The 12,500-nt window shown below is 45.1% G+C and overlaps 2 protein-coding genes across 2 annotated transcripts in view; one reads left to right on the top strand and one right to left on the bottom strand.

Annotated features, from left to right (window-relative positions):
• The first annotated feature begins 3,795 nt into the window (after window positions 1–3,795).
• eif4a3 (eukaryotic translation initiation factor 4A3) lies at window positions 3,796–8,867 on the top strand. Its single transcript, XM_079279515.1, has 12 exons — window positions 3,796–4,052; window positions 4,426–4,498; window positions 4,594–4,660; window positions 4,765–4,827; window positions 4,931–5,063; window positions 5,925–6,005; window positions 6,076–6,217; window positions 6,302–6,440; window positions 6,518–6,633; window positions 7,676–7,783; window positions 8,456–8,583; window positions 8,680–8,867. Exons 1-12 carry the CDS (start codon window positions 3,899–3,901, stop codon window positions 8,694–8,696), a joined length of 1,221 nt encoding a protein of 406 aa, XP_079135641.1. The 5' UTR covers window positions 3,796–3,898; the 3' UTR covers window positions 8,697–8,867.
• Window positions 8,868–9,211: 344 nt separating this feature from the next.
• soul4 (heme-binding protein soul4) overlaps window positions 9,212–12,500 on the bottom strand; it is a 9,163-nt gene continuing 5,874 nt past the window's right edge. Inside the window, 4 exon segments of the mRNA XM_079279338.1 lie at window positions 9,212–9,987; window positions 10,204–10,284; window positions 10,286–10,385; window positions 10,452–10,467. Of these exon segments, the coding sequence (XP_079135464.1) occupies window positions 9,822–9,987; window positions 10,204–10,284; window positions 10,286–10,385; window positions 10,452–10,467 (363 nt within the window). The 3' untranslated portion in view covers window positions 9,212–9,821.

Below are 12,500 nucleotides of genomic sequence, written 5' to 3'. Positions count from 1 at the left end.
AACTATAAACCTGAACGAGCCCTAACTATAAACCTGAACCAGCCCTAACTATGAACCTGAACCAGTCCTAACTATAAACCTGAACCAGCCCTAACTATGAACCTGAACCAGCCCTAACTATGAACCTGAACCAGTCCTAACTATAAACCTGAACCAGCCCTAACTATAAACCTGAACCAGCCCTAACTATAAACCTGAACCAGCCCTAACTATGAACCTGAACCAGTCCTAACTATAAACCTGAACCAGCCCTAACTATAAACCTGAACCAGCCCTAACTATAAACCTGAACCAGTCCTAACTATAAACCTGAACCAGCCCTAACTATAAACCTGAACCAGCCCTAACTATGAACCTGAACCAGTCCTAACTATAGACCTGAACCAGCCCTAACTATAAACCTGAACCAGCCCTAACTATAAACCTGAACCAGCCCTAACTATAAACCTGAACCAGCCCTAACTATAGACCTGAACCAGCCCTAACTATAAACCTGAACCAGCCCTAACTATAGACCTGAACCAGCCCTAACTATAAACCTGAACCAGCCCTAACTATAAACCTGAACCAGCCCTAACTGTAAACCTGAACCAGCCCTAACTATAAACCTGAACCAGCCCTAACTATAAACCTGAACCAGCCCTAACTATGAACCTGAACCAGTCCTAACTATAAACCTGAACCAGCCCTAACTATAAACCTGAACCAGCCCTAACTATAAACCTGAACCAGTCCTAACTATAAACCTGAACCAGTCCTAACTATAAACCTGAACCAGCCCTAACTATAAACCTGAACCAGCCCTAACTATGAACCTGAACCAGTCCTAACTATAGACCTGAACCAGCCCTAACTATAAACCTGAACCAGCCCTAACTATAAACCTGAACCAGCCCTAACTATAAACCTGAACCAGCCCTAACTATAAACCTGAACCAGCCCTAACTATGAACCTGAACCAGTCCTAACTATAAACCTGAACCAGCCCTAACTATAAACCTGAACCAGCCCTAACTATAAACCTGAACCAGCCCTAACTATGAACCTGAACCAGTCCTAACTATAAACCTGAACCAGCCCTAACTATAAACCTGAACCAGCCCTAACTATAAACCTGAACCAGTCCTAACTATAAACCTGAACCAGCCCTAACTATAAACCTGAACCAGCCCTAACTATGAACCTGAACCAGTCCTAACTATAGATCTGAACCAGCCCTAACTATAAACCTGAACCAGCCCTAACTATAAACCTGAACCAGCCCTAACTATAAACCTGAACCAGCCCTAACTATAGACCTGAACCAGCCCTAACTATAAACCTGAACCAGCCCTAACTATAGACCTGAACCAGCCCTAACTATAAACCTGAACCAGCCCTAACTATAAACCTGAACCAGCCCTAACTGTAAACCTGAACCAGCCCTAACTATAAACCTGAACCAGCCCTAACTATGAACCTGAACCAGCCCTAACTATAAACCTGAACCAGCCCTAACTATAAACCTGAACCAGCCCTAACTATGAACCTGAACCAGTCCTAACTATAAACCTGAACCAGTCCTAACTATAAACCTGAACCAGCCCTAACTATAAACCTGAACCAGCCCTAACTATGAACCTGAACCAGTCCTAACTATAGACCTGAACCAGCCCTAACTATAAACCTGAACCAGCCCTAACTATAAACCTGAACCAGCCCTAACTATAAACCTGAACCAGCCCTAACTATAGACCTGAACCAGTCCTAACTATAAACCTGAACCAGCCCTAACTATAAACCTGAACCAGTCCTAACTATAAACCTGAACCAGTCCTAACATAAACCTGATTCATGTCTTTCAGGTTCTCTTCCTCAGGTCTTCTTCACCTCCCTTCCTCCGGTTACTGATCAGATCCCCGTCTCTGCAGTCCAGCTTCACCCGGTACGAGCTCACTGAGTCTTAATACTACGTATGACCACCGTGCTGCTTTGTTGATGCCCCGTATGATGTCATGTGATGTGTCAGATCTGATGTGATGATGTCATCCTGTCATGTGTTGACGCTGCTCTTTGACTTGTTGGTCTCACTGTGAAACATTTTGTTCATGTGATTTCTGCTTAAATAAGAGTAGAGATACTACTGATACAGATACTTTAGATAGATACGTGGACTTTGCCATGTATTTGTCTTGTGTACTTTGTCATGTACTTGTTTTGTGTACTTTGTCCAGATGGTGATCAGTCAGCAGAGCACCAGTAACCTGACGGAGTTGCAGCTCGTCAGTCTGGACGTCCACCAATCAAAGGACAACTGACTGTCACATGACTGTCTCTCTTCCTGTTTCCTGTTCATTGGACGCTTCACACAGGAAGTGACAGAGACATCTGAGATTTCCGCAATAAAGTGTCAGAGAGTATTTTGAGAAGAACAAACATTCAAACTCTTCTCAAATATTCAGCTGTCATTTAGTGATGATGTCATCGTGGACACACTCACCTGTGTGTTCACGATGACATCATCTACCTGTTCTCTCTGTCACAGTATGACGTCATCATTTTAAAACAGGAAGTTCAGTCAAAATCATGTTGACTTCAGTTTCCTGCTGCACCAGGTTCAGGATTCAATGTGAGCAGGTTTAACATGGACCTCGTCAGACCTGCAGGACCCCGTCGGACCTGCAGGACCTTGTCAGGACCTGCAGGACGTTGTCAGGACCTGATTTATCTTGTAGCCCTAGTTCAGTCCTCAGCTGTCTGACCTCGTGTTTATTTATTCATAGAGCTGTGATGTCATCAGTTGAAGAAATAATACAATATCAACAACAATACAAATAAATAATACAAATAAAATAAAGTATTTTATACACTGAGTCTGGTAATCAGGTCTAAAATATGATGGTAGTATTCTGAATACCAGATTACTCTAAATACAAGAATACTAGATCACTCTGAATATAAGAATACTAGATTACTCTGAGTGTAAGAATACTAGATTACTCTGAATATAATAATACTACATTACTCTGAATATAATAATACTAGATTACTCTGAATACTAGATTACTCTAAATGATAGAATACTAGATTACTCTGAATAAAATAATACTAGATTACTCTGAGTGTAAGAATACTAGATTACTCTGAATATAAGAATACTAGATTACTCTGAATATAAGAATACTAGATTACTCTGAGTGTAAGAATACTAGATTACTCTGAATATAAGAATACTAGATTACTCTGAGTGTAAGAATACTAGATTACTCTGAATATAAGAATACTACATTACTCTGAATATAAGAATACTAGATTACTCTGAGTGTAAGAATACTAGATTACTCTGAATATAAGAATACTAGATTACTCTGAGTGTAAGAATACTAGATTACTCTGAATATAAGAATACTACATTACTCTGAATATAAGAATACTAGATTACTCTGAATACTAGATTACTCTAAATGATAGAATACTAGATTACTCTGAATAAAATAATACTAGATTACTCTAAATATAAGAATACTAGATTACTCTAAATTATAGAATACTAGATTACTCTGAACATAAGGATACTAGATTACTCTGAATTGTAGAATACTAGATTACTCTGAACATAAGGACACTAGATTACTCTAAATTATAGAATACTAGATTACTCTGAATATAAGGATACTAGATTACTCTGTGCCATTTAAATAAAACCTCCAGGTGCAGAGACACCCCTGACCTCTAGGTGGCGGTGTTCTCCCTTGAGCTGTTTTCCATGAAACACGAAGTAAAGACCCGGTCGCGTAAACTTTACGTCATCAGCGCGACACGTGCCGCGGTCTTTTCTTCCCCGTGTATTATCAGTTAGCAGTGCAGCTTCAGCGGAGAACGAGTTTTAACGAAATAATACAGATATCTCAGAGTAAAGATGGCCGCTACCGGACTACAGGCCAGGAAGAGGATCATGCGGGACGAGGACATGACCAAGGTGGAGTTCGAGACCAGCGAGGAGGTGGACGTCACCCCCACCTTCGACACCATGGGCCTCCGGGAGGACCTGCTCCGTGGCATCTACGCTTACGGTAGGCCGGGGATCCACTCGGGCCTCCTGGAGGAGAGGGTTAGCTCAGGATGCTAAAGCTAACTATTTATCTCCGTGATGTTTCTAAAGAGTCTTAATTAAACGTAATAAGTTAATTATACTTATATTCTCCTCTTAGTTTATTGAAGCTCCAGCTGTGTAGCGTTTACTTCAGACTGTTTTCAGGGATTTTATAATTAAACTGTTAGCATGAGAGCTAATGCTAACCAAAGCTAAGTTTACGTCCCGCAGTAAACCGGAAGTCCTGGTTTATTAGCGTTAGTATGTTTTGTGGACTTGTGTGAACCAGGTCCCTCTGCTGGTCTCTGAGTCCAGATGTTGTGACCAGAGGTTTCATTTTTTGTGTGTTTCAGGTTTCGAGAAGCCGTCAGCGATCCAGCAGAGAGCCATCAAACAGATCATCAAGGGCCGGGACGTCATCGCCCAGTAAGACCTGTGGGGATCTGTAGGGACCTGTGGGGACCCCTCAGTGATTACCAATGTCTAGGTGTTCTCTAACGGTTGGTCTCTGATCTGTTCAGGTCTCAGTCTGGAACAGGAAAGACAGCCACCTTCTGTGTGTCGGTGCTGCAGTGTCTGGACATCCAGGTCAGGGTTCAGGTTCCAGTTTGTCTTTGGGTCCATCCTGAGGATTTTATATGGATTTTATATGGATATTATATGTATATTAATGTTTATGTTTGACGCTGCAGGTGAGGGAGACCCAGGCTCTGATCCTCGCTCCAACAAGAGAGCTGGCCGGACAGATTCAGAAGGTAGCCCCGCCCACACGGTCACACCCAGCCAATCATCTGTGAGCATTGGGCTGTCCTTGGTTTCTGATTGTCTCTGTCTCTCTCTCTACGGTGTTGTGTTCAGGTGCTGCTGGCTCTGGGAGACTACATGAACGTCCAGTGTCACGCCTGCATCGGAGGGACCAACGTGGGCGAGGACATCAGAAAGCTGGACTACGGTCAGCACGTGGTGTCGGGGACACCTGGACGGGTGTTTGGTGAGTCTCGCACCGAGACCTGCTGGTCTAGGACGGTTTAACTGAACTGCTTTGTCTTTCAAATCCACTGCAATGAACTTGGAATGTTTACAACTTCACATGAATCATTGTCAGAAAAAATGGACTGTTTCTTAAGTCTGTGGTCCCCGTCCGGCCTCTTGTCTGTCTGTGGTCAGCTGTTTGTGTGGCCTGTCTTCCGTTCCGTCTCTTCCTGTTTCCTTCACCTACATTCCCCTGGGTCCTAAGTACCTCCATGTACAGCTTCTTATCATCCTCCATGTACCAACGTACATTTATAACAAATACCACACATATTACGCTAATCAGCGTTGCACATGTGTCTGACCTAAATACCTTCTGTTGTTCAGTCTTTGTTCATCCTGCATCGCTCTGTTCTGTTCTTTAATGTAACGTTACTGGAGCGACAGAGCCTCCCAGCATGCAGTTCGGCGGTGAAATTTTCTAAATGTACAATTATTAGTGTTACAAATTGTTTGTGTTACAAACTGTTGTGTCGTGGTGTTTGTTGTTAAAGAGCGTTAGTTGTGGGTGGTTAATTGTTATAAAGTTATGACCATGACTAGAGGTCCCTCTTAAGACACTTAACGAGCTCCGATCGTAGCGTTGTCAGCGGCGAACAACATATTCTGCTGCCTGTTGAAGAAAGACAAGTTGTTTCCGTGTGATGGTGTATGAAAAATTCATATCGTACGGGAAATTAAAACCGTTGAACCGGTGAACCAGTATACCGCCCAGCACTACCTGTCCGGCCTCAGTCTGTAGCTAGATCCCCGGTCTCTGATTGGTCGGCCTCTGACGGAGTCGCCCAATAGGAAGCTGAGGTTTGTTTGTTTTCTACAGATATGATTCGTCGCAGGAGTCTGAGGACCAGAGCCATCAAGATGCTGGTTCTGGATGAAGCTGATGAGATGCTGAACAAAGGTGAGCATGTGCGTGAAGCTGTGATGTCATGATGGTGATGTCGTGGGTTAACCGTTGGCCCTGTGTTCAGGCTTTAAGGAGCAGATCTACGACGTGTACCGCTACCTTCCTCCGGCCACTCAGGTGGTTCTGATCAGCGCTACGCTGCCTCATGAGATCCTGGAGATGACCAACAAGTTCATGACCGACCCGATCCGCATCCTGGTGAAACGGTGAGTCAGGAGCCACTGTGATCTACAGCGGGTGTGTATATGTATATGTATTTTTTCATTTTTTTTTCTACCGTGTCTCCGTAGTGACGAGCTGACTCTGGAGGGGATCAAACAGTTCTTCGTTGCCGTGGAGAGAGAAGAGTGGAAGTTCGACACTCTGTGTGATCTCTACGACACGCTGACCATCACTCAGGCCGTCATCTTCTGTAACACCAAGAGGAAGGTCTGTCACCGCAGCTCGCATCACTGCAGAAAAGCCTTCTGGGAAGTGGAGTCTTCATCTGTGCGTGTGTGTTTCAGGTGGACTGGCTCACGGAGAAGATGAGAGAGGCCAACTTCACCGTGTCCTCGATGCACGGAGACATGCCTCAGAAAGAGAGGGAGTCCATCATGAAGGAGTTCAGATCAGGAGCCAGGTAAGAACAGGACCTAGTCTAAGACCAGGGCCCAGAGCCTCTGACCAGGACCCCGAGTGTAAGTAAAATATATTTATAAAGCGCTTTTCACAGACATTTAGTCACAAAGTGCGTAACGGGAGCAGACTTACAAACACAAAGCGTGTAAGGACCAAAAGTTTAAGACGACACAAAGCACAGAGAGCACGATTAGAAGGCATAACAGCATAAGACATGAGTTTAAACACACGCCGGTGTGAACAGGTGAGTCTTGAGCCGATTGTGGAATGAATTCACTGAATCAGCCAAGCGTGGAGGTGCAGGCAGAGCCTTCCGCCGCCGTGGTGCTACTGCCTCAAAGGCTCGGTCACCGCAGGTCTTTAGGCGAGTGCGTGGGGCAGACGGATCATTTAACACGTTTGACCTGAGAGCACGGGGCGAAGTAGACTGACCGTGTAGTGCTCTGTGAGAGAGAGGGAGGAGTTTAAAGTGGATCCTAAATGCTACAGGGAGCCAGTGGAGAGATGTGAGTACGGGAGAACAGGATCTGGACAGCTGCTGAACAAGTCAAACTACAGTGATTGGTCAAATATTACTCCTAGATTACACAGGTTGTAGTGGGCAGCAGAGGAGAGTGGCCTGATCGTGGGGACAAACTCATCCGGTGCAATAATCAGAACTTCCGTCTTGTTAAGTTGTGAGCAGGTTTCTGCCGTCCAGTCTCTGATGGCATTGACACAGTCCAGCAGCCTGGTTGCTGTGAAGGCCTCGCTGGGTTTGAATGACAGATGGAGTTAGATATCATCTGCATATAAATGATGGGCAACATTGTAACTTCTTATAATCGGTCCCAAAGGTAACAAATAAAGGCAAAATAACAGAGGCCCCAGAACCGAGCCCTGCGGTACACCACAGGGCAGTGGAGAGGTGACTGGCACGAAATCACCCACAGAGACATTCAAACTATGCCAGATATGCCCACCCAGTCACAGAGCCTCCTCATCAAGACTAGACCAGGACCCAGTAGTCTATTGATATTCATTGATTCATTGATCTGTTTCAGTCGTGTATTGATCTCTACGGACGTCTGGGCTCGAGGTTTAGACGTTCCTCAAGTTTCTCTGATCATCAACTACGACCTGCCCAACAACAGAGAGCTCTACATCCACAGGTACGTATCACTGAGCTGAAAGTAGTCTCACAGAGAGCTCTACGTCCACAGGTACATATCACTGAGCAGAAAGTAGTCCCACAGAGAGCTCTACGTCCACAGGTACATAGCACTGAGCAGAAAGTAGTCTCACAAGTTGTGTCTCAATTCAGGGTCTGCATCCTTCGGAGGACCCAGCCTTCGCGGTCTACGCGAGCCGCGTCCTTTGAGGACCGCAAAGGTTGACAGTGAAGTTGTGAAGTTACTTTAAGGCTTAACTACGGTGCAGGCAGCCGAGCTGCTGCTAATAGCGCAGCAGCTAACGCTAGCTTGTAAGCTACGAACGTCACGAAACTTAACGGACTTAATAAAATCTTCACCGGCACGCAATGCATCTTGGGATATGGTGGGCCGCAAAGCATACATCAGATGTGTCCTCCAAATCTGGGACCAGAAGGCTGCATTGAAGGAGTCTTCAACGAACACGTGACATGGGACAGCACGAGTGCAGCGCTGTGACGCACCCGGTCCACCAATGCAGCTCCGCAGGATGAATTGACACAGCCACATGCACTGAGCAGAAAGTAGTCCCACAGGGAGCTCTACGTCATCACTGTGTGATGGGTGGAGCTTGGGCGTTGGGGGCGGGGCCTAATCCCATTGCGTGTTTATAACATGTCTGACCTCCTTCAGGATTGGTCGGTCTGGGCGTTACGGTCGTAAGGGCGTGGCCATCAACTTCGTGAAGAACGACGACATCCGGATCCTGCGTGACATCGAGCAGTATTACTCCACCCAGATCGACGAGATGCCCATGAACGGTACGACCAATCACAGCAAGCCATGTGTTTTCTGAATCAACAGATCCAAATAATTAATACCCGCTAACACGTGTGTGTTTTGTTTCTTCTCTGCAGTGGCCGATCTGATCTAAACATGGATGTCTTTTCAGAAGCCCCGCCCCTTTTACTTCCTGTTATCTCCTGTATTTGTTTTTTTTAATTTCTCGTTAGTTTTAGTGTATTTCTTAATTTCACTGTTGAGGTGAAAACAACTGTAAGACAGATTTGTTTTTGTAAATAAAGTTGTTTTGATTTCACTCAAATGTTTGAAAGTCGTAATTTCGTGCTTTTTATTGATAAGTCAATAAACGTCTTCTGTGTATATAGTCCTAGTATCTCACTGTTGGTGGGAGAATCAAAATGTCGTGTTGTGATTTCTTAAAGTACACCTTAAATACACGTCATGTTGTTGAAGGCCTAATCTGAGACTTATCGATTATGGTATTAAAGCTACAGCTTGTATTTTCACGAGTTGATGTAATTTGTTCACAGATTCAAACCATCCGATTTTATTTGTGACACAATAACCGTTTTACTGTGAAAGGGAACAGGAAGTAGATAAAACTAGTAACAGGCACCAAAAATCACAAAGCTGTTTGGTCTTTTTTTATATTGTTTCACATCAAATACTGAGTTGCAGGATTAAAACCACAGAAGTGAGTTAAAGTCAGTTTGACAAGGTGAAGAAATACAATCACTAAATATTTAATATTTCAAACAAATACCGACTTAAAAAAAGCTTCACTTTCTTTCTTTTCTCACTTTAAACTGGTACTACAAACGAGACAAACTGCAGAAGCCGGATTGGACCAGAACCTGGACAAGGAGAAAGATCTGGATCTGGACCTCGGAGATGATTTATCTAAATGTTGAAGTGCTCCATTTACAGTCTGATCGATCTGATCAATATTTATTTATCTGTTCAGGTCGCAGACAATCAGAGATGTACTTCCTGTTGATATGACAAAAGATCATATGAATGTATGAACCAATGGGATGTCTGTTAGTCAAAGGCATTCTGATTGGACGGAAGAGGCAGGGGGCGGGACTTTAGTGTCAGCTGTCGCTAACAAACACAAACTTGCTCTGATTGGTCACTGAGATTTCAGAGTCCTGTTAAAACAAAGTAAAAAAATTTAAACCGCTCTACAGGAAGTGAGCAGATCAACACCAGCCAATCAGAGGAGGAGGAGCAGAGCATGATGGGAAGGCGGCGTCTACAGGTTGCGTCTGATGAACCAGATCTCATTCCTGCGTCTCGGGTTCTCGTAAGCGGCGACCATGTAACCGTCTCTGTGGAGGTCGTCGCCAACGCCCAGAATCTCCCACAGAAGGTCGATCTGACGAGTCAGCGTCTCCTCTGTGGTCGATCCGAAGAACGTCCTGCCAGCCAATCAGAGAGCAGAGCATCATCAACTATTACAGTTAGTCTGATATGACTTGAACGCACCACGAAAAGGTCTGAAGTGTGAATTTAATCCTTTTGTCAGGATTCTACTGGTTTAGAGCTGTAAATCGAGAAGTCAACAGGACGATAACTGTGATCACATATTGGATTAAAACGTTTGATATGAAGCACTATGATGATGATGTTCTGACCTGGCAATGACTCTGATTGGCTCTCTGTACACAATGGTGATGTCGGAGTCGGAGGGCCGGGGGGGATCGGTCTGAAACTGCGGGCAGGAAGTAAGAAGTCTGGACGTCTTTCTTCAACGTGTTTCCGTCCTCCATCATGTGGATGTTAGTGACCACCGGCACCGTCATCCCCAGATACCTACCTACAGACGAACAATACGCACCGTCATCTCCAGATATCTACCTACAGACGAACAATACGCACCGTCATCCCCAGATACCTACCTACAGACGAACAATACGCACCGTCATCCCCAGATATCTACCTACAGACGAACAATACGCACCGTCATCTCCAGATACCTACCTACAGACGAACAATACGCACCGTCATCTCCAGATATCTACCTACAGACGAACAATACGCACCGTCATCTCCAGATACCTACCTACAGACGAACAATACGCACCGTCATCTCCAGATATCTACCTACAGACGATCAATACGCACCGTCATCTCCAGATATCTACCTACAGACGAACAATACGCACCGTCATCTCCAGATATCTACCTACAGACGAACAATACGCACCGTCATCTCCAGATACCTACCTACAGACGAACAATACGCACCGTCATCTCCAGATATCTATCTACAGACGAACAATACGCACCGTCATCTCCAGATATCTACCTACAAACGAACAATACGCACCGTCATCTCCAGATATCTACCTACAGACGAACAATACGCACCGTCATCTCCAGATACCTACCTACAGACGAACAATACGCACCGTCATCTCCAGATATCTACCTACAGACGAACAATACGCACCGTCATCTCCAGATATCTACCTACAGACGAACAATACGCACCGTCATCTCCAGATATCTACCTACAGACGAACAATACGCACCGTCATCTCCAGATATCTACCTACAGACGATCAATACGCACCGTCATCTTCAGATATCTACCTACAGACGAACAATACGCACCGTCATCTCCAGATATCTACCTACAGACGAACAATACGCACCGTCATCCCCAGATATCTACCTACAGACGAACAATACGCACCGTCATCTTCAGATATCTACCTACAGACGAACAATACGCACCGTCATCTTCAGATATCTACCTACAGACGAACAATACGCACCGTCATCTCCAGATATCTACCTACAGACGAACAATACGCACCGTCATCTCCAGATATCTACCTACAGACGAACAATACGCACCGTCATCTCCAGATATCTACCTACAGACGAACAATACGCACCGTCATCTCCAGATATCTACCTACAGACGAACAATACGCACCGTCATCTCCAGATATCTACCTACAGACGAACAATACGCACCGTCATCTCCAGATATCTACCTACAGACGATCAATACGCACCGTCATCTTCAGATATCTACCTACAGACGAACAATACGCAACGTCATCTCCAGATATCTACCTACAGACGAACAATACGCACCGTCATCCCCAGATATCTACCTACAGACGAACAATACGCACCGTCATCTTCAGATATCTACCTACAGACGAACAATACGCACCGTCATCTCCAGATATCTACCTACAGACGAACAATACGCACCGTCGTCCCCAGATAACTACCTACAGACGAACAATACGCACCCTCATCCCCAGATATCTACCTACAGACGATCAATACGCACCGTCGTCCCCAGATATCTACCTACAGACGAACAATACGCACCGTCGTCCCCAGATAACTACCTACAGACGATCAATACGCACCGTCGTCCCCAGATATCTACCTACAGACGAACAATACGCACCGTCGTCCCCAGATAACTACCTACAGACGAACAATACGCACCGTCATCTCCAGATATCTACCTACAGACGAACAATACGCACCGTCGTCCCCAGATAACTACCTACAGACGAACAATACGCACCCTCATCCCCAGATATCTACCTACAGACGATCAATACGCACCGTCGTCCCCAGATATCTACCTACAGACGATCAATACGCACCGTCGTCCCCAGATATCTACCTACAGACGATCAATACGCACCGTCATCCCCAGATATCTACCTACAGACGAACAATACGCACCGTCGTCCCCAGATATCTACCTACAGACGAACAATACGCACCGTCGTCCCCAGATATCTACCTACAGACGAACAATACGCACCGTCGTCCCCAGATATCTACCTACAGACGAACAATACGCACCCTCATCCCCAGATATCTACCTACAGACGATCAATACGCACCGTCGTCCCCAGATAACTACCTACAGACGAACAATACGCACCGT

The sequence above is a fragment of the Melanostigma gelatinosum genome (genome assembly GCF_949748355.1).
Source record: "Melanostigma gelatinosum genome assembly, chromosome: 11".
NCBI classification, from domain to species: domain Eukaryota; kingdom Metazoa; phylum Chordata; class Actinopteri; order Perciformes; family Zoarcidae; genus Melanostigma; species Melanostigma gelatinosum.
The sequence above is the reverse complement of the archived record's forward strand: the minus strand, read 5'-3'. Positions and strand labels throughout refer to the sequence as shown.

Bases quoted from the DNA above. Each gene is read 5' to 3' on its own strand.
- eif4a3 (XM_079279515.1), top strand. From the start codon at position 3,899: ATGGCCGCTACCGGACTACAGGCCAGGAAGAGGATCATGCGGGACGAG. The intron at 4,661-4,764 runs GTCAGGGTTCAG...TTGACGCTGCAG, and splicing joins TGCAGTGTCTGGACATCCAG to GTGAGGGAGACCCAGGCTCT. The intron at 6,006-6,075 runs GTGAGCATGTGC...CCCTGTGTTCAG, and splicing joins TGATGAGATGCTGAACAAAG to GCTTTAAGGAGCAGATCTAC.